The 22971-nt window shown below is 42.3% G+C and overlaps 1 protein-coding gene across 2 annotated transcripts in view; it reads right to left on the bottom strand.

Annotated features, from left to right (window-relative positions):
• Positions 1-22971, bottom strand: part of FAM172A (family with sequence similarity 172, member A) — a 244126-nt gene that overhangs the window by 94891 nt on the left and 126264 nt on the right. For both annotated transcript variants that reach the window (XM_009884330.1, XM_009884331.1), the window contains one exon: positions 17908-18027. In XM_009884330.1, coding sequence (XP_009882632.1) covers positions 17908-18027 — 120 coding nt within the window. The remainder of the gene's footprint in view (positions 1-17907; positions 18028-22971) is intronic.

Here is a 22971-nt window from a genome sequence, read left to right as displayed (position 1 = left end):
CCCTTTTTTTTTTGTTAATTGGAGGTTAACATTATTTAGACTTTATTACCGTCTGGTATCAACAATTTTGTAATATAAAAGCTTCTATGCCTTTTAGCAAATTACCTCAAACTTTACTCTTTGGATATGACAATAGTCCCCTCAGCACTCCCAAAAATTTCTCTCTGATGGGAAAAATCCTACAAAACTTCAGTACGTGTATTATTTAAGCCGAAACTACAACAGAGTCACGCTAGGTTTATTTAATTTTTCATTTTACTGCATAAACATTTGACAAAGAGAGAAAGCTATCTGTTCATCTTGTGAATGATGGTATACGTCATATGTTCATTAGCATTCCCGTCTTCCGTGAAGTACAGGCAATAAAATAAGGAAACAAAGACAAAAGGTATAAAAGACCGATACAAGATGGCACCAGTTACAGGTGCATGGAAAAAGCCTCGAACATTATAAAAAGACATATATGAGATGTCAAATAAGCCATTCTTACAATAGAGTAAAAATAAAAAAACCCAAAAATTAAAAAAAATTGAAGCCTGACAGCGTTGCCCAATTTCATTTGCATAAAAAGTGCAAATGACTATTTATAAATATATTCAGATCACAAGATGTTTGTATTCTGTGTTTCCATGTAAAGCATTAATAGACATTTATTCCCATCCTTGCATTTTAAAAAGCAATGTACATAATTAGGCTTTTACATAAAGAGTACAATGTGCATTATAAATTGATTCCTGTTTAAAGTGAAGGCGGCAAATATGCATTAGTTTAAGAGACAAATGGCTGGAAACGCACTGTTCAGAGTGACAGTAGATACCTTACAATAACTACTTGGCTACAATTGCCGACGAAACTTTAATTGCATAAGATTCATTAAAATCTCTAAACGGCATATACACAGTTAGCCTTAATTTGAGAATGCAGCCGTAAAAAATGGATTTGGAAGTTTTTGTCATTAGATTTTAGCAGTAATTTAGCGTTCTGAAAAAAGTTAGCAACAGCCACTGGAATAATTCAGCTGCGTTTTGCAGCAGATGATGCTGCCGCATCTATGGCCGCTACCCATAAATATCTTTTTTAGGAGATTTGCGGTGCTGCCGCCCGGGGAACCCATCCCAAACCACGGGGCGGTTCCGCTCAGCGCAGAACAGTTTAGGGGGACGGGAGGTGAAAGAGATGAGAAAGTTCTTATTATTTCCCCCCCCTCCTTTCACGCACAGAGATGCTAACGGCGGTTTCAAGGCAGAGAAGAAAAGCCGAGGTCACTGGCCCTAGCACCGCTTGATCCCCCGTGCCCGAGGATGTCACCCTCCTGCGCAAAACGTGACACGGGGAGGGGGGGTTACCCTTTAGGCTGGCCGGCAAAAGTTAATTTTGCAGGGGAAGGCGGTTGTTCTTTACCCAGCATTGGGACCGGGCGCCGCTCGTTTGGGGACACGGCGCAGCCTGCGGTGCGGAGGGCGCGGGTTGAGCAGGAAAGGGAGGGAAAGGGATGGAGGGTGCCGCACCACGGGCGCACGGCGAGCGTTTGCCGCTGACAGGCTGGAAAGTTTCGCTTGGGATACAGCTGGGTGGAAGAGGAGTGATTGAAGGGGAGTGTGTGGATGCGCGGGAGGTCAGGGGGAAACAGGGAAGGGCTGGAACACACCTCCCGCATTACCAGCATCAATGGGCCTTTGATGCTATAGAAACCGCTCCGCGAAAACTTATTAAGAATTTCATACCGATAACACGCACTACGTGTAATCGCGTGTGAAGATGGGTACGGGCAGGGAGACGCACAGAACAGCAAACCGCGGCGTACGCCCCTACGCGTTTGGCTTACCGGGTACACGCCGATGCTTTTTCCTACGGGATGCGTCTCCTGGACTACCTGATTTAGAAGTATTTGTTTAAGATGCGAAAAGTTACTTCAGTATGTACGAAGGAGAAGCAGAAGGCAGAAAGAGGTGTTTTTTTTTTTTTTTCCTTTCAAAATAAGGTATATCTCGAGGAACGTGCATTATATAACTAATTTTAATTTTGCGCAGTTACAAACTATAGACTCGCTATCCCTTTCCACAGATTCATGCAAATCTACCAAATATAGCGACATTGAAATTTCAAATTTCTTTCTTCTGTAGCACTTGCTTCACAATTAGAGTAAAAAACTTCACTTAGATTGTACTTAGCAGAATGCTGCAAAATATAAAAATGTACCGACTGCATACAAAAGAAGTGCAATCCCAAGCAATGCAAATAATAACTCACATCATTATTTTCTATTTCACGCAATACAAATCAGTTTTGCCCAGCCAAATAGGGATTTAGCCTCTACTTAAATAGGACAATTGCCTTTTTCTTTTCTTTTTTTTTTTTTTTTTTTTTTTTTTTTCCTGGAGAAAGAGAGGCAGTGAGGCAGTGGGAAGCAACACGAGAGTCTGCAGAGCAGGATGATTCTAATTGTTTTGTCTTTATTACGCGTTATTCTTACAAATGCCACCACGCATTACCCTTTCAGCAATAAAGTAGGGCTTAAACGGTGACCCCACTAAATCTGGTGCAAAGCAGTCTGTATCGCACCCAGGGCAGCCTCCCCTCAAAACACCAACGTGACAGAAAATCAGCATTTCTGGATCGAGATGGGGGAGGCTCTATCAATTCCCTCCTCGGATCACAAGTGTCGAGGAGTTCTTGATCAAGTCTTTGTCATTTAAACACCTCATTTTACCTCCCCCCCCCCCCCCCAAAAAAAAAAAAACCCAAAAAAAAGAAAAGAAAAAAGCAGAAATAAACTTTAACATCTTTTGAAAAATGCACTAGGGTATCTTGCACGTGATGGAAGTTTGCCAGTGAGACCACCAAGAGGTTTCGAGTAAAGGGCAGATGCCACGTATGTACGGTGCATGGAAGAGAGAAAATGTTTAGGTGGGAGTGGGAACGAAGCGGCGGAATACGTTTTTAATTGTAGCGCGGTATCTGCCACATTAGCAGTACCTGTGCTTTGAAAGGCTCTGCCTAGCAAAACAGCGCAGAACTCTTATCTCCAGTAACGCGCTTGTAAAATGAAAATCCCTCAGCGACACGGGCGAGAGATGACACTTCAGACATCCTCTGCAATTTTTCCAGTCTCTAAATACTATGGTGTTACAAACTAAAAATAAAAAAAACCTGCAGACTTTAGAATTTCATTCTTTACATACTTATTTTGAAAACATTTGCCCCGCATCCAAAAAACACCACTTTTTGCCCCAGAAGTTATGCCTTTCACAGGAAAAGTTAAAAATATGGGGTTTTACATTGTGCTGCTCTATTTCACTCCGACCTTATCAGTAAAAGGACCCACTCGTACGCCTGATGCTGGAGATGCCCAGCAATCAAACAATTATTAAAACCCATTCAAAACACTTATTCCAACGCAACCAGAACATCACTTGGGGCTGCAAACATCCGGTGAGAAAAATCTCACCGCACAACGCCCGCGGAGGGTATCAGAAACTCTGGAAATACCCATATACATCTCCATCACGTTTTTCTAAGGCATCTGCTTTGTTTCACAGCACAATGCCATGCGTGCTACGCATGTGGGTTTTTTTTTTTTCTTTCCAGAGAGTATTTCTACCTGAAGTAAGAGATTAGATTTCTTTTCTTAATTTTCATTGCTTACAAACAATCCTGTCCCACCCTTCCTTTTTCAAAACCGAAGCTTTTTTTGCAAGGGATCTCTTTTGCTACCAGAAATTTTGTGGGTCTTGTTGCCCTGCTTAGTTCACGCATATAAGCAAGTCCAGCGTTTTCCTTCAACCGAATAACACAGATAATGGGGCTGCTACGAGATTCTCAGATTCTTCTTTTATTTCAGAATTAAAAGCAAGTTCCACTCCTCACTTCAGAGATCAGCTCATATTTAGCCCGTGCCCGTCTTCGACATCCATTGACTCAAATATCAGCAAAAGACAGCTTAAAATAAGTGAAAAGTGTTGCAGATGCACAATCTGTGCACAATGCAGACACACAATATATATAACACTCGCACAGGATATCACTACGTATAACAGAATAGTTATCGGTATGAATATGCACCGATTTCACTTATATACTGAAACAAAACAGAACAGATTTCCAGTTACTATCCAACTTTTTTTTTTTCCCCTGCAGATTTTTGAAATCTGTATTTGCATGTTCATCCTCTCTGCGACAGAAAGCTCAGAATTCATCATCGATGCAAAAATCAGAAAAGATCCTCCGTACCAATAGGTCAACACATTCTTTTGCGATTTTAATAATGGCCTGTCCTATTACATTTGTTATTCATATAGAATAAGGATAGACAATTTTTAGGTATTATATAGCTTTCTTCTGGAATATTAGCTTTGTGGCTTTGAGAGGCCATTTTCTAAAGATCCTAATAGTCAAATGACATCTTGGGAAATGTTACATTCTCACTGCATTTGCATGATAATGAAGATGAAATTTCATATACGCTACCTGAATTATACTTATCTAAGTTTTGTTTTACCGAATGACCAGAGGAATATGTTCCCCAAGCCAAAGTATCGCAATACAATGCAATACATTATTGCTTCTGTGAAAGACGTGAAACTATAATCCAAGTGATAAAAAAAAACCCCAACCCTGCGTAATTTATGTAACAGTGCTAATATGATCTCAGCTGCGCATCTCTGAATGCTTATTTCCTTTGAAGAAGATTCTACAGCACCCACAAAAATGTCCACAGTAATTTTTTAAAAAAACCCACAACTACGAAGGAGCAGTTCCGTGATGCTCAGCGTTCCGTAGGACAGGAACGCTATTGGAACATTTTATTTTTCACCAACATGCAGTACTATCACCCGCTTGGTGAAGTTCACCTGACGGCTTGTTCAGTAGACAGGAGCTACCCTTTGGGTACAACCACATTTCACCCCTAATTATGGGAAGGTCCACGCGCCAAATAATTTTCTGACCACTGAAAACAGGTTTGGTGGACAACGGTAACGGGCATCTTTCCCATAATTCGGCATGTGGGCAAAGAGGCGTCTCTCAGAAATTGCAGCGGCGGATTTCAGAGGTCCTGCCGCAGGAGAGATGTTGAGGAGCCCCATCCCCTACAAGGGCGAGCCAAGAACCCGGCTGCCAAACCTGGGTGTCGAAAGCCCGCTGGGAACGGCAAGGACATCCTCAGGAATTATTTGTCCTCTCCGCGCAACGATCGGTCTGCTCAGCAATTTACCTACGTGATTCGTTCTGAAGCACAGCTCCAGAAAGCCAAAATCCGACCGCATGTTTATTCCGAAGATGCCATTTTTTAATACTTTTGTAAGACTGAAGAAAATCTTGTATAAATCATGCAAGTTGCAAACTGACAATATTAATCTAAGCAAAGACACCACCACACACCGTCTTACATTAAGTCTCCACTTATAAGTGCAAACTCTTTGAAGACAGAGTAGTTTTGATTTTTGCTGGAAGCTATAGGCATTGTTTTTTTTTTTTAAAAAAAGCACAACAACCCACAGCATGGAATAAATGGTGTACATAATGGCGATTTTATTTAACATAGCTTTTCAGCACGCTCTGGTCTATGCCATGCTGTAACTGCGGAAACACATCCAAATTAAAAAAAAAGAAAGAAAAAGAAAAAAATACTTATCCCAAAAAAAAAAAAAAAAAAAAGGAAAGGCCTATACTCTCAAAGGAACATCTGAATAAAATTGAGACATCTGCAGTAAAGTTTTCCCTTCTCCCTAGAATGTTTGAGATGAACTCGGCGTAACACTGCCTTCCAAGAAAAGACAGGGTGATCAATGCAGGAGCACATCAGGCTCCCTTGGACAGGCCAATCAATGCAAGAAAGAACCTTGCCCAGGGCCTTATGCAAATAGAAGCACGTCCTGCAACCCGGGGAGGGAACATGCGCAATAGATCAATGGCATCTGAAAAACCTTACAGCTATATCAGCCTCAGACAGTAAATATATAATGATGAATCCCTCACGTTCAGCCGTGAACTCTTTAAACTAGGTTATTTTTAACAGCTGGTTAAAAAAAAAAAAAAAAAAAAAAAAAATCTGCTGGGGCTGTAGACAGCAACGGCGGAGAAGCGAAATAAGATTACGGAGGGTTAAATTAACAATGCTCTTTTTTAAGGCCGAGAAAATATAATCTCTGTACTTTAACACCTTGTAAAACACTGGAAGTTATGTGGCCACCGGGGTAGGGACTGAGATGGGGGGTGGCTCGGGTTTTGTGTCGTTATTTTGATATTTTTATTTTTTTTTTTTTAAACCTACTTGGTGATATAGGAAAAAATAAAAGGTTTATCATTTTATTTACAAGAACTACAACACCAGAAATCTAACACCATAGTCATCACTCTGTTGACTGAAATCTACTCTGTCAATGAATATTGCAATTATACTTTTCTGTACCCTTGACTGTTTTAGACTATGTTTTAAAGGAATCCAAGAAAATACTAAGGCTCATAAGCAAAGCAGCTGGCATATAACACTAGTGCTTCCAAAGCACTCCAAATCAGAATAAAACTTGGTAAGGCGCACAAAACAATATTCATGACCACAGGACCATACAGGTTCACCAACTACTTGGTAACTACATCAAAATTGCTAAAATAACAGTTCTTCCCAGGGAGACTTGCGGGGAATGATTTCCTAAACATTATTCATCACCTGTTCTTGGGAAAAGGATGGGGAGAGAAAGGAGGAGGATGAAGGAACAAGCGAAAAAGCCTACAAAAACTTTTCCTCTGAAGAAACTCCACTTTTAAAGATCACTAGCAGCTCCTAACTTCGTAGCACAAAGGTATAATGCTCCTGTCAGACGGCTACAGCCACCCCAGGACAAAATATAATCCAGATATCGACAAGCAAATAAAATACCTCGGCTTAATCAACCTTGTAAAAACCTCATGCGCTTTGTATCCCGATACTGCAGGATACTGAGACTCACTATTACATTTAATTTGCCTTGGAAAGCGGACAAGACAGAAGAATAACGATTTACACTATTTATTTTTCACGTATTTATGAGGAAATTTTACTCCTGCGCTTTGACACTTTGCATTAAAATCTCAGTTAAGTTCCGCAGTGTTAAAAGCACAATTTTCTCAATGAATATATGTGCAAAATCTACTTACATATTTTTACTTCATATCACATTCAAGCAAAGCCCTTAAATAGGATTATTTTAACATTTAAACACTGGTAGTCATGCTATTATTAATATTAAAATACTTCACTAATATATTGAAAGAGCTATGTAACACATCTCCGCTAGATTAAAGAAAGGAAAGTTCTAGGATAAAATGCAAATTCCAGCTGCTTCTTATAGTACCACAGTTTTAGAGCTCCCTTCACCAGAATATGTTTGGATTCCTTTTACTCCACCTGGATTTGCAATGCCTAATATATTATTAACTTGCAGTTCCCCTGGTTGATCCACTAAACCGGGTCTTAAAGTCTTATAAAATCTCTGCTGTTCCACACAAAAACCATACATATACTTTTCACCATAATTAACATTTAAATTAACAGTAACGCAATACACTTGTGTAGTCTTATCGGCATAAGATCATGTCGCAGAAATGGGAAAAAATATGAAATAACAGTGAGACAATTTCCTTTTTAAAATGTTTTTTCCATTAAGAAAAAAACCCCAGAATTTAAAACAGCCTAATATTTCAGATAAAATAACCTAAATGCACGACAAAACTTGCAAGGGAACAATACATGTGATTTTCCCACTTCATCGTATGAGCAAACCCAAAATTCCTACTTTTCTTCTTTATTAGTGTGCATATAGACACTCAAAGACAACTGCAATCTCTTTAGACTGGGATGATGTCATATGTTGTAAAATCTATAGCATTAAGCCGCTCTCCAAACCAATCTAGAGAGATAAGTAACTACCCACAAAATTAAACAAAATGCCAGTTTTTCGTGTTGTACGTTCTTGAAAAAAACCCAAACAACAGTACTCATGTTGTTTGAACCTCCAGTCAGTCCAGCGCACGGCCATTTATAGATGCAATGACCACATCTGCATAAAATGGGGTTCTAAAAATTTCATTTTCCTCTCCTGATGCACCAATGCCAGAAAAGAGGCACCTGCAGAGGGTGAGGAAAACGGAAGGGTGCATACCACGGCACCTGCTGGTAAGACCCAGAAACAGGTGGATTAAATGAAATAAAAAGGAAGATGAGCATCTTATGAAGCACTGGAACAGGCTGCCCAGGGAAGCAGAGAAGTCGCCACCCCTGGAGGTATTTAAGACGCGTAGACGTGGTCTTGAGGGTCATGGCTTAGTGGTGGACTTGGCAGTGTTAGGTTGATGGTTGGACTTGATGATCTCAAAGGTCCCTTCCAACCCAGACAATTCTGTGATTCTACGAATAGAAGTTTTTACAAGATTAAGAAGGCAAAGTCCAAAGATCAACCTGAATGGGGTCATGTGCAAGTCAGTCTGCTCAGGAAAAACAGGAGACAGGACTGAGGCACCAGGACTCGGGGCAGGATGGCACGTGCACCAGCATCTCAGGAATTCACCTCAGGGAGCCAAAAAAGAGGTGGACTGAAATAGCTTACATCAGAGAGAAGGTAAAGATGTTCAATGTCAGGTACTTGTCTCAGAGGTTCAGGACAGAAGATGTGTCGCCCGTTACTGTTGATGAATTTCCCCAGTGTCTGGAAGAGCTCTGATGGGTGTGAGATGGTTCAGAGAGAAAACGCCTCTACAGAGGTGCACATCTGGAGATGATAACTTGTAATTCCTGGGAAGTCTGGGAACCAGCGAGGAAAACAACAGCTAGGCAAGAAACTGAGGAAAAGCAGTTGTCCTGGGTTGTGGAGTTAACTGTCGGGATCAACGGTGTGCTTCACGCGTTTTAAGGAGATGGCTTCACACAGACGTTGCCCCATCAGCTTTGATAGGCTCAAGGGCTGAAGTTTATCTGCACAACTGAAAGGACGAGCGACGTGTTCTTTGAACGTGGTCCTGTGCTTAGGCTTTTTTTTTTTTTTCTTTCAAAGCTAGAATTTGAAATGAGAAATAAACTGACGGGTAAGTACACTGTCTCGCAGAATTTAAAACAGTTGAAACGATGCAGGAAAGGATACTGATGCAAAGGAATTTATTGAGCCAGAAGGAAGTTTCTAGTCAGATATAGGGACAGATGCCAAATATGGTTTTATTTAACATCTTCATTAATGATCCAGAATTAATTAAATTTGCAGGTGACATTAAAGCGGGAGAAACTGCCCAGAGAAGTAAGGCATGAAAGAAATACAAAACGAGCTTCCAAGATTCATAGACCTGCAGCACAAAAGGGATCATTATGACAATCTAGTTTGTCATCCGGCACAACAAGGGCCAGAACGCAGCTAGATTTAATTTGGAGGAATGTGAGATAATACTGTTTGGGGGGTGGGGGGAGAGGGGATCATCTACCACATTCAGTGCCACCGGGAAAAGGGAAATTGAGAACACTAAAATACTCTGAGGGATGCATGAACATTAGCAAATTCAAAGAAACTTTGGGAAAAAAATAATAAATCTAGTACCATTATGGCTGCATTGACCAAAATGCTGCACAGCTGAACAAAGGTACTGAAGTTCACCTTGAGCTAACTATAGTAACTGCACTTAAGATACCGAGTTCAATTCTCTGGTAGAGAAATGTTGACAAATAGTACTTAAATCAGACAGGAATACAAAGAAAAAGGGGGGGGGAGGGGGGAAGGAAGACCTAGTTATATATAGTTGGGCAAGAAGAGAACAAGGGGATGGAAGTACGAGAACAATTGCTAAAGATCAGAAAGCTCTTCATACCAAAATCTAAAAATAAATGCTCACTGTGTCGTGCATGGAATTTAAAACAATGCCAAGAAATTATAAAAATATACAACTAGAGAGATGACACGACTCTAGAAAAGTCTCTGTGAAGAAACGCAGAAAGCACTGTGCCTTCCACCTCCAAATCCCACAGGATACAAACACGTACTTCCAAGCAACTGGATTTCCAAGTAAACCCAACTTCTACCCATCACCAGTTCTTTGTTCATTTTATAATTAGCATTCCAACTTTGGTGTCAAACTAGCAAATTAATATGAAGGGGCCAATGAGATGTAACGCCATGATGGGTGGTGCTGGCAATCAGTCCTTGGTGTATCGTTCCGGTCCCTTCTCCTTTTGGAAGAAGTGGGGAAGGGGCATACGTGCCACCATGGATTGAGGCGAATGAAGCAGGAGGTATTACATTAGCGAATGCTTAAGAGGAAGCAAAAAGTAATGAGGCTGAGCAAGGTAACAAGGAGGGATGAATATTCAACACACGAGCCTGTTCTGGAGGTGGCCAACGCTCGGGCTCCCAGCACAGCCATCCTCCTCTCTCACCCAGTGGCAAGGCTGAGAGGGCTGGGGATGAACCGAGGAAGGGGATGCCTAGGCAGCATTTAAACTAAAACACCAAAAAATGAAAAAGGACACGCGGCTACGGTGCTCTGGACTGCCCGGTAATCGTTCATCATTCCTCTGTCTCTTCCCGTTAGACGATCCTTCCACGTCCAGCCTGGGCGCTCTTCAGGACACGGCACTGCTGTGCGACTGCCACCGCGATGCAAATGGAGAACAACAACAAATGGTACCAAGTGAAATAATGATGCCAGTGTACGCTTGTCAGCTTAGTTATGTAGGCTGAGAGCGGCCCAGAGCGTTTATCTGCTCTGTGTTAAAATGGGCAATATATGCATATAAATATATATATGTGTGTATATACACAGACGCACACACACTTTTTGTACGTACATATCAGTAAAAGCCAAATGTCACCAAGAAGTTGCGCCCAGCACAGCAGGCAGTGACACTTATTAAGAAACTTTAGTATTTGTTACTCAACCCATCATTTAATTTCCCTACTGCTGCAACCCCTCACCGCGGGATCTGCGGTCCCTGTGGCTTCCCACCGCAAGCCGAAGCTTGTGCCTTTCAGAAAGCATTGGCAAAAATGACCCAGCCACTTCCAAAAATAAGCAAGGGAGGGGAAAAAGTCATTTGCAAACACCTGTGTTTGACCTGGTTTTGGTTCAAACTCAGCGCTTCCAGGGCTGGAGCCACCGAGTGAGCCCGGAGTCGGGGAGGTGCCGATTCCAGCAAAAATTAATCCAAACTGGGTCCAATTCTTCACGGCTGACAAGACGCACCTGCACAGGCTGGCTTTCACAGGAACGGGGACTCCTGGGTCACACCAAGGACTGGTGGCCCCAGCCAACCACTCACGTAACTCTTGCCATGTGTGGGTCACGCTGGGTGGCACCTTTGCCCTCGTCCTCCTGTTCCCAAACCGGCCTTCCTCGCCCAACGGCGAGAAACCTAATTCCGCCCTAAATTTATTCATGACCAATTTTAATCCATTTGTTCCCCTGCCAACATTGTTCTTTGGCTTACGCGGCTCTCCCTCCCCGCTGTTTGCTCTCCCGATGTATTTGCAGAGTGCCACCAATCCCGCTAAGCTTCCCTTGGCCAGGCTGAACAAGCCGTGCTTCTTAAACTCTGCTTCTGTAGCAAATACGGAATAGACGCCAAACTTCCCTTTTCTTCAGTCGCTACCAAAGTTAATGCAAGAGCATTAGCGGATTACACAGCTCTTATTAAGATTGATAAGCCTGGAGGGTGTGTGTACCATCTCTACGGTTATATTGATTCTGGTGCTCACGGCAGGGAGGACATCTCCATGTGGCACCACAGCATGGCACGTCCACGTTCATCGTTTCTAGTAAAACAGGCTCTCCATCGCCCTGAGCGTACCAACACCTCTTCCCCATATCTCTTCCGGACTGAGTTAATCTTCCCAAGTGTCTCAAATTATCTCAGATTAATCTCACCAGCGTGATGGCCAGCATTAATATTTCCCCTTCCTGGGACAGAAAGAGCGAACAAATCGCAGGATCACGTTTGGCTCTTTTGTCGCGTTATCAGATCAGTCACTTACAGCCACCAGCGATGGGGCTGCACGTCCAAAGGCTTCTCCATCCCTGCTGTTCCTGTTGATGAGATCACTCTTCATGCACAAACGCAGATGACTCGCCAGTCAATGTTTAAGTGTCCTGAAGTTTGTATTATTTCCTTTAAGTCTTTAATTGTATTAATTCTTTTAATTTCTATTACTGCAGGAATTCTATGTTTGAATACCAGCGGTGACTTCACCACTTCATGCCAGGAGCCGATTTCATTAGCGCATACTTGCTTTGTGTGCCCATGTCAGCAACAGAAACACTAAAAGAAATTTGCCCCAAGGCTAGTGACCCCAGTCCTGTCCAATCCTTTTTACACGACCCACTGCTGTTTCTCCATTAGCTCCTCTTGTCCACCCTCATTTCTCGTTTGACCTTTTTCAGATGAACGAGCATTTTCCCAAGAAGCACAACGAAGTACGGCCGCAATAAATAACCAAATGGAACCAAGATCCTGTTTTTACTTTTAGACTTATTTTTCTGAGTGTCCCTACCGAAGTCAGACCTGACTCAAAGAGGTGTGATGTGAATCTACAACACAGGAAAAGGTGAGACCTCAAACAGGTAGAGTTGGGTGAGATGATTTGTTCTAAGACTGGACATATAACCCAAGTCCCTATAAATCTACAAGACAGAATCCCACTCTGCTCTCCCAACTGACACTCAACATTTAAAGAATGCCGTCTGTTTTTTTTTTTTTTTCTTCTTTTTTTCCAGTTTAATGCTCACAAAGCCTCGAAGCACAGCGATATTTTGCTTTGTTCGCAATAAGGATCTTGGTCACGGAGGCGTTTTGCTTCTCAGCTCTCTACTCCCAGCTCTCTCCCGCGCTTCCCACAACTACCACAGATCTTGTGTTATTTCTGCCACCCATCAGTAGATGTATTTCGATTTAATACGTCAGCCAGGGGAATTAAGAGTTGCACCGGCACAGTACACGCTCTACGCTCATCAATTCTTGAGCCAAACTAAACATAAAAAAAAATATCAGTAGATAGATATATTTATATAAGTACATATAAATAAAAAGCCAAATATAACAAACCATTCAATCTGGAATTTCGGGGAATTAAATTAATGAAAAGCTAATGACAGGTTCACAGCCCAGTCATTTAGGCTCTTAAATGGCATTTTTTCTGTGCCAGAATACTGATGCAGCCCCAGAGACTCCCAGGTAGCTCAGCAGGTGTCCGTTTATCATCGTTATTATTATGGCACCTATCAGCTCTAGCCAGGGTCAGGTCCTCCCGTACTCGGCACAACGCAACAAAATGAAGTGGCAGCGTGTTGCAGAGCGTCTCTCAAAATGACGGACCTAGAATTATTTCAAATGGGCAAAATTGGCCAATTTTGACGGAATTAGGATGCTACAGTGGATACAAGGATTTGAACAGTGTGTTTTAAGGACTCTTCATTTTAACAAAGCTGCCTAAAAATACACACGCACGCGCACACACACACACACTTTTATCCGCACCTTTGTGCAAATTGTCAATATATACGTCCAACATTTTAGCCAACAAAGACCATAATGAATAGTTTTTCATCTGCACAAAGACAATGAACCTACTTTCCTTCTCCTAATTTAATTATATTACATTCCCCCGTGCGCTTTGTATTTTTACAGCAGTATGAATGCCGTAAGCTGGAGATACCACTACCGATTCTCACAATTTTGTCACGATTCCCATAATACTTGGTGGTGGTTTTTTTTTTTTTTCCCTTAAATATACTATTTAAGTAAAATTAAAAAGCGACACTTCTGGTTCATAAGGTGCTGAGGAAAACCTTGAAAACGCAAAGCCTAAGGTCTCAGGAATACAGAAGGCAAACAGGAGAAATCTTCAACAAAATCTCTTTTTTTTTTTTTTTTTTAAAGATCTCAGGATACTGAATACCTAACTGACAGTTTTGAAAGCTTAGATTTAACAATTCTTCTCGTGATTCCGAAATGAGTAGTTGCCATGTGGTTTTCACAATGATGGACACGGCGAGTTTTACATGTCACCGTGCATCCCAGGACCACCCTTTCTGTCCCCTCTACGCGCAGCCGGGGCTGATGCCGTAATTAGCCCTGCAGGGGATGGCCACGGCGCGCAGGTAGGGATGGGGGCACAACGCGTCTTTCCTCCTGTGCGGGCCTTTCATGCAGGCAATGACAAGGGAAAACATTCTTTTTAAAGCAAAATAATTGTAAACCCACAAAATTTGGCAGAAAAAACTCAAAGGAGGCGTTGTACCAGAAACTTATTTTCTGTAAACTAAATATAAAATTGACTCCATCAACTTGAAATTCTCACTTTCTGTTAAATTTCATAAAATTATTATAAGCGAGGAGTTGGGAAAGTTCCACAATTTACCGTCAACTACAAGAAGCTGCTTCTGAAAATAAACCCCCGACTGCACTGTATAAGGGGTAACAGAAGTAAGGAGCTGAGATGTGTTCATGAATCACGGCTCCAGTTTTTCAAAATCAGTAATTAGCGGAACGCAGTGACCCAACAACTATTTTTAGTGCTGTGTGTTCAAAAAGTAATTTACGTGTAGGTATTATTAGACGCACATTTAATTTCAAACCACAATTACACAAAGTTTTAATTACTAAATATTAGGATACATTTTAGCATATGGTTTATGATTATCATTTGTAATTCAAGCTATAAACAATACAACTAATTACATTTATTGGTGGAACTTTACTTCCCACACATGTTCAATCACTTTCAATTATTCCCCTAGTAATCTATGACCCAGCAAGGTACAGAGACCGTGTGCCAACGCTGCAGTAACTGGGTAACAGTTTCTATGCACTCCAGCATGGTATTACAGACTCACCCCGTTTTTCTTCACATCTTGCAATCACAGACATGCAAAAACGTAGATTAAGAAAAGCTGCAAAGACCAATAAAAATGTTAGATGCTGCGGCACGCAGCTGAAAATTGCAGCCAGGTTTTACTGGTTTGTTTAACGAAGGAATTCCAAGCCATAGCCCGACTATGACGGTGAGATGAAATTTGCAACGAAGACCAGGCTTGGCCACCAAGGGTTTGTAAACAAAAATGCCCCTACTTTTTAGCCGAAACTCCACCTGAGGTGGTTGTGTTTGCTCTCTTTTCACTTTTCGAGTTTCCCACCAAAACGCACTCCCACATCCCAGGGCCAGACCGGCCAAACCTGCCGCTCCTGTGCCGGCGCCTTTAGCAGCCGCAAACCACGGCGCCGGGACTGGTCCTGCCCCGGACCAAGGCTGGACACGTCCCTGCCCCCCTCCGGTGGCACAAACGACCACGGACGAACGAGCCTGTGCTCAACATCAGGTTTCGTCGGTTTTTCCTGCGGAGGGCGGGAGCTCCAGGTTCCCACCGAGAGCCCTGCGCCGCAAGGAAGCGATGGAGACCTCGGTGATGGAGACGGCTGCGAACAGTCGGGACAGACCCTTGCAAAGCGAATTTAAAAGATACTCATTGAAAACGCAGATGTTTTTGGACTTTTTTTTTTTTTTTTGGTTGCTTGCTTTCTTTTTCCCTGCAGGCACAATAAAATGTAGAGGGCCCAGGCAGAAACCTTCCCCCCGAATTAAAGCCATATGCTTCACTCCTGCAAGAGGCACGGATGCCGACGGAGCAGCTGTGCAACAGGTCTCCATAACGACTGTAACCTCCAATTTTCTGAATCAGTTGACCCCAAATTCTTGCACAGCGAGTGTAGAGGTGGTACGGTTGCTATATGGTGCAGCTGCTCTATCGCCCTCACCATCTCCCCCACAGCAAAGAAAGTGAAGCGATCGAGTATGTATTTGTCATAAGACAGTAATTGCCCATCAGCTGCTCTGTTTCTGGTTTTTTTTGAGCTCTTTGCAATTACTAAGTGCCATATGGATATAAAGTTGAAGAGAAAGGCGATCACAGCAAAATAAAATCTTACAAATTAATATCGTGAAAAAATAGTTCGGGGTTTATTGCAATGATATCGGCTCCAGTGTGTGCATTATTTAATTAAACTGCTTTCACTGCAGCTCAGCTACCAAACCACCTCTACCAAACCCAGGTGTTAGTATCCTTTGATTTCTTTAAAAAACAATCGGGCTACATTAAATATACTTCTCAGGTCTAGTTTTGCATGACAGATATGTGATGTGCCAATGGTTATATATTATATTCTTCCTCTCAGGCATGCATCTCCTGCAGAGACAGCAGACTACAGAAGCTGACCCTCACTGAGACCATCTTGTCTCCCTGACAAAGCTCCTTTTTAACTTCTTACTTACTGGTTGCTTCCTGCGATGGATAAAAACTTTAGCTCAGCTTGTGATAATTTCGCAGGCCCTGAGCACCCTGACCCTGGAAGCCCCGAGGTCAGAAGTCAAGTCTTGTTCTGAAACATCTGTGTGCTTCATATTAAAGTAGAACAAAAGTGAAGAAATATCCACCAGTGTGACAAGAGAAACAGGCAAAATGGGAATGACACGTTGGTCATCTGTTACCCATGCCACCCCAAGCCATTGGCTGAAACGTGACGGAAAAACTCTCCAAGCCTCCTTCCAATGAGCGCTTTGTTTAGGAAACACTGAGAAAGGTCTCCAGGCGGTTTTTATTCCCACCCTGTGCCAAGCGTTACGGATCCGCAGGCGTCTGGCCACCCAAACAAGGTGGCTTTACAAAACCCTCAGAAATTCCGCCCACGCTTCACTTGGCGCAGAGGAGGCACAGCAGAATAAGCTGGGCTGAAACACGGGGCAGCTGAAAATCACAGCGCGGGAAAGCCACGACAGAAGAGATGCTCCCTGCCCTCCGCCGCTCCTGAGGAGCAACAGGCAGACGCAGTGCAACATGTTTCTTGCCCAAAGTTGGGGTTATATAAGCAGTTATCAATCCTTACTAATATGGCCCATTAAAAAATTTAGTTTTGAGGCTGTTTATTGACCTGGTAATAAAATACCAGCTGAACTGTTCTCCAGCCTCAAGTCTGTACACATCATATGTGTTTTAAAAATGCTCTTCTGGAGGCACAGGGAAAATAAAAAATGGCCTTAATTTCTACAAAGGAAAAGGGTTAGCAGAAATCTTAAGTTCTTAAAATACTACAAGTGGCCCCACTCTGGATTCTTCTTGCTACTTAGAGCAGCACAAGATTAAAACCAAAACACTCATGCGTACTTTTTCCTAAGTAAGGCATTCATCTCACATTCAGGCAGGAACCACTTTTACTGACTTCCAGTTAGACTAAACTAACGTGTTACAGACCAAAGATGTACATGTAAGTCTGCTGAGTCCTGTGTCTATAAAACCAACGGCAATATGTTCTGCCACTTCCGTTTTCACAATAAACAGGCCTTTTTTTTTAAAAAAAAATTCTTCAATAAAACATGTCCTGATTACACCAGCATGTCACAGTGAAGTGAGGAGACTATGCCTACGCTCAACGAAAGGTATGCAAGTTCAACAGGCAACTTCGGATATCACATGGGATCAAAAAATTTGCCTTTAGAGCAAGGGGTGAAAGACTGAGAAACTGCATGTTCTACAGTCCCCGCACCAGGGGCAGGGCAGCTTTACAGGGAGCAGAGTCCTCCCCACCTCGCATCACTGCAGGATTTAACCACAACGGCAAAAAAAAAGTCTTCCCAGTGACTTCTGCAGACCTTTGTGGAAAAACTGCAAAATTGGGTAAAACCGCCAAACCTCCCCTCACGTTCAGCTCCATATCTGTATACAAGAAGGTGCACCTGTTAATGTGACTTTGCTTTACAACCGTTCTTCCACGTTCTCAGTCTTCACCTCCTGTCCAACCACCGGTTCGGAGTTGTTCCTAAATGGCTGCTTGCAAGAAGGTGATCTCAAAGAGTTTAGAACATCTGTGAAAGAATTTAGGAAAGAAGGCAATGGAGAAATCACACTTACCAGCTCTACAAAGGCAAGTCCACCATAGCTGTGAGCAACAAAGAACACGTTCTCTGCAGCTGACTGGGAAATAAAATGGTCCCAAACATAAATTGCATGTTCTTCAGGAGATCCATTATCCTGCAGAAAGAAATTGCGTTTGCGACAATTACCTTTTAAAAACTGGCAATTCTGTCTAAAAGCAACGCGTTCCTATATGTTAAGATGTTTTGTTAAAACAAACCTCGAATGAATATACTCTAGTGTCAAAAAAAAGAACAGATTCATTTGTCTAAATAAAAGAAATTTAAGATCGCAATTTAAAGGCAGTAAAACTGTTGCTTTATTGTGGCTTATTTTAATAAATACAACAAAAATTATGCATCTGCAAAATTTTGTCTAAATACGATGATGGCAATTCAGCTAAACGGAGGCATTCAGAGAAATTATGAGCCACTGCTCTGATTTTCATTCTTTTGACAACTCTTTGTCAAATGTTTGTTCACTGATGGTTTGTTTAAAGTAGTTAAGCCTTAGTCTGATAAAACAAATAAAAACAAGACCGAACAATATGAATATAATTTCCGTCCTTACAGTTTTTTTTTCATTTTGCGGGCCAACGCAAGTCTGCCAAAGATTGAAACTATGGTATTTGCAACTACTCTTTTAAATGCTGCTTTTTGCAAGGGCGGACTATGAGCCACAGGGCACACACAACACCTCCTGACTGCTTACGCATCAGCCGCTGCTTTGGGGTCTCGGGTGGGGAGGAGGGTGCTTCTTCTTAGGACTGAAGAAGAATTTGGGGACGCCTTCACTGTCAGAGCCACGGGAGTGATTTACACTGATTTTAGCACGCTCTCCTCAAACCTCTGGATGTGCACTCCCACCTCCACCTTAGAGGCTCTCAGAAAGCCCCGCACCACCCCCACTCTCCTCTATATTTTACTTATTTTGCAGGTTGTCCACGTTGTAACTACGAATCTGCCCCGCCTGAGGTGACAGGAGTGAGATGCTCTGCGGGGTCCACTGCCCCACCAGGATGTCACACCTCTTGCACAACACTGTGGGCGCTTTCTGGGCGCTCTCGTGCCGCAAAGAGCCCATCAGTCAAGGTCACCTCACTTCCTAAAATTTGCACCCCTTTCTCTTTGCTGCGCTCCACCGACAACCTCATCCCCCTCAGTGACCCAGGCGCAGACCACAAAAGCCCCAGTTCCTTGGGGAAAATAAAGCACAAACCAGCAAAAGCCGCTGGCGATCAGAAGGTGCTAATCACGTAGTGTGAATTACCGCAACTTTACCAAGAATGCTGAAGTGGTTTAGGTCTTGGTCCCATTCTGAAACTCAGTTTTGGGAATTTAAGCTCTTACGAGTGTCTAAAATCAACGGGAAGACAGACAACTAAATAACGTCGTGGATTTAGGCTTTTACGTCTATTCTCATCCCCCGTTTCCTAAATAGGAGTGAGATGGCTACAAATCTTTATGGATTGGACCCAAAGCTTTTAAAACAATTATGTGCTTTTAAATTTTTTTTTCGCTAAGGTAGCAGCGATTAAAACATATTTATCAAACTTGCCAAAAAGCACTGAAGGTATTCTTCTTCATCCTGGACAGCTTCTGCTCTTGATTGACTATGACAGAACATGGTTTTAACGAATTACGTATAAACTATTGTAAACCATCTCGGTGTGAGAAAGGGCTCATTTTCTTTCAACCTTGTTTTGAAATTTGATTGTAGAGATAGGTAAAGGAGGTAGAGACTCCTCCCTCTGTGAGGAAAGAGGGAAGTTTGTCAAAAGAAATTTCATAAAGAAAATATGATTGACAGACCAGTTATTAAGATAAAGCTGAAGGACAGCTTGAACTGGAGTTTCCTACAGAAAAGTGATGTACTCTGCTTATGACACATATGGAAAAAGCACATTAAAACACTGCAAATAGTTTTTAAGTGACTATTTTATTTAAAAAAAAAAAAAGATTTATTTTGGATAAATATGCAGGAGATAGTTGTTTTTAAATAACGATGTTACCATTAATTCTCTTAACGGCAATTTTTGTACAGGTACATAACCCCGCTTTAACATTCTGACAAAAATAACGGCTTGCTTCTGGTTAACACCGCATTTTCAGGTGTTTTGTTTTTATAACTATATGCGCTGCTGGGAAAAGCACGCAATTTTAGGGTTTTCCCCACGACTAAGACAGCAGCAAGGAGCTTCCGAAGGATTCAGTAACTCAGCCTGAAAAACCTTCCACCAATTAAAGCATAACCAGCGGTCTAGTAAACCAAACCTCTTGGCCATGCTGTACTTAATTATCAACCCGACGGCACGGAAAGGAACGGAGAAATTGCGCTCTGTGCCTCTGAGGGCAGCTGAGGCTAAACGCACGCTCGGTTGAGAAAACAGACCGAGATGGAAAGGTGCTGGGAAAGCTGAACTTAAATTTCCAGCCGCTGAAAGCTGGTGGTTGGTAACCGGTAATTCAACATCTACATCAGCAGGCTGGTTTTTCGGAGGTGTGGAAGTCATAGCTGTGGGTCTTCATGCCTCTGAAAATGTCCTCCTTCCCCCCAGTATATATAATTAGAAATAAAAGAAAAAAAAAAAAGGAAGTATTGAGAACCATATTATGTGGACAGGCCTCCGTGTGATGCTTAACCAACGCAACGTGACCCAAAACCATCCCCCGTCCCTCCCGACGCCGGCTCTGCCGTGCCGTGGTGGGGAAGGCAGCGGTGCGCTCCGGGCACAGCGGGTACAACCGGCACCCCATCACGCAAAACTGTACCCACCTCCAGCTTTAATGGAATACCCTCAAGTCAGATTTACCCTTTAACTCCCTAACAAATGAAAAGAGGTCCGTGTCTTTTTCCGAGTAAGTACTTATTTTAGTTCTTTTCACCAGTAAAAACAGAGCGAATATACCTCATTTGCCATCAGTGATGACCAAAGCTACGGGGATGATCAGGTATCGCACACTTCTCACACTCGCATGCAGCAAACCCCACCGAAGATTGCCTCGGACATAAAGGTGGTTAAAATCATTTAAAACAAGTATTGCCGAGGAGTTTTAGATCGCCAATGTTACATTTATTCCTTTGCCTGTGCGCTTAGAGGAGTCACACCTTTCTGCAACCTGCTGCAAACGGGGAATCCATGAAAGTAATATACAATATAAGTAGCCAGATATTAGCTCCTGATTCTGTTAACGACAGGTGCATCGGGCTAAGCAAAAAGATGCTCTCACCACAGGGACATACGCCTTTTGAATGAGAAATGATCACCACGCGTTTGCAAACACAATGAAACTCTCTTTCACGTGGAAGAGATGAGTGTCCACACAGATTGGTTTAAGAACAGATTCCTCCTTCTAGTGATAAAAGACTTTTTTTTTTTTTTCCCGGCATTTTTTTAAACACTCTCTCTAAACTATATATAAAAATGTCTCACTTTTAAAACCAAAATAATAATTGCTCAAAAGCTGATCATAAATGGTTAATACAGAGCTTTTCATTTTAATTTCAAGTTTAATCAAATAGTTTAATAGTACAGTCTATGAAAATAATATTACAATGATTAATAAATTCATGTTTCTCATATATCTGAAGCTGTTTAATATCCCAGGCTCAGAACCTCTCCTGCAGCTGCTTGAAGCAGCAGCTTGTGGTAGGGAGGAGGATGCCGGTCGCCGATCCGCTGGTCCTCCGCTCAGGTCCTGGAGGGGGTTAGGGATGTCCCGAGCATCCTGGGACCAGCTGGGCTCGGTTTTGGGGGGATCAGACCAAGAATGGCAGCCCATGGCTATGTCATTTCGGGGTTGATGCGATGCTAACAGAGAGAGACTTGTATAAAACACTGCTCCTCATCTCATTTCAAAAAGAGAAAAAAAAGCTTTGAGAAAATCGGCCTGAAGATTCAACATTCCCTCTGTAACAGTTTTTAAGTCCCTGAAAACCCGAAACGACTGTGGGTAAATTCTCGGGCCATTCACTGCGCAAAAAAGTGGAGGAAGCGACCAGATTTTGGTCTGTCATTTTTCCCAATATCGCCGGCACTAAGAGTTGAGAGGTATATAACATTTTAACGGCTGGAGCCATTAGGAATAGACCGATAAGCAGTGTGCACACAGTGAATACGGTGTTACGTTCTGTCGCATTCAAAAAACAGGTGGAATTTACTAATGTAATATCACAGTCATTAATTGTTAAATACCAAGCTGAAGTGATGCAGCAACCGGAGCCTTATCAACTATGCCAGATTCTAACACCTAGACATTGCAAGGTCTGCAGTTATGATGGACTACCTGAGTTGATAACACATGGAATTATCTAAACAACATTTGCATATTTGTGTAATTATTTCCTAAGGTTAATTAGCTCCTGCAAAGCAGCTTGCCCTTTGAGACTGCTTACTGTGACAGGTTCACATATTTCCTGTTTCGATGCCAAATTTTACTTTTTTTTTTTGTTTGTTTAGTGTTTTTTTGTTTGTTTGTTTGTTTGTGTTTTTAAAGTAACCTGTTGCTGGAAAGTTACAGACAGGGCAAGACCTGGAGGCACTGAACTACTACAGACTTTACTGTGGCAGAGCAGCTTAGATCCCACCTTAAACTTGTAATTCATCAAAATTTAAGAAAAATCAAATAAAGAAAATCAAATTGGTTTTAAGCTGTGGTGACAGCTCTCTCCTTTTACTTTGTTGTTTTTTAAAATCAAGGAGTTGGAGTCACTTTTTTTTTTTTTTTGGCGACAAGTGAAAAGTGAAATGCATACAAATATGGAAATATGCCATACAACCGAATAGCTTTTCAACAATTTAGTTGAAGGTGGTTTCTATAATTACTGCTTATCACAGCAAAACAATTTCTCCTTCTAGCTCGACGAGCTACTGTAAACAAGTATGGTACATGTGTTAAATCCGGGAGAACAGAACTGCACGCTGTCGGGCAGGCAGAGAGACGGAGAGGGCGCAGGTCTCCTGTCTCCCACCCCTCCCTGGAGATGTCAGGTCCTTCCCCACCAGCAGAACCTTTGCGGTTGTGTACAGCTCATCCCATTGCCTCAGTGAGCCTCGGGGCC

This window comes from Charadrius vociferus, unplaced genomic scaffold (assembly GCF_000708025.1).
Source record: "Charadrius vociferus isolate BGI_N301 unplaced genomic scaffold, ASM70802v2 scaffold744, whole genome shotgun sequence".
Classification (NCBI taxonomy): Eukaryota; Metazoa; Chordata; class Aves; order Charadriiformes; family Charadriidae; genus Charadrius; species Charadrius vociferus.
The sequence above is the reverse complement of the archived record's forward strand: the minus strand, read 5'-3'. Positions and strand labels throughout refer to the sequence as shown.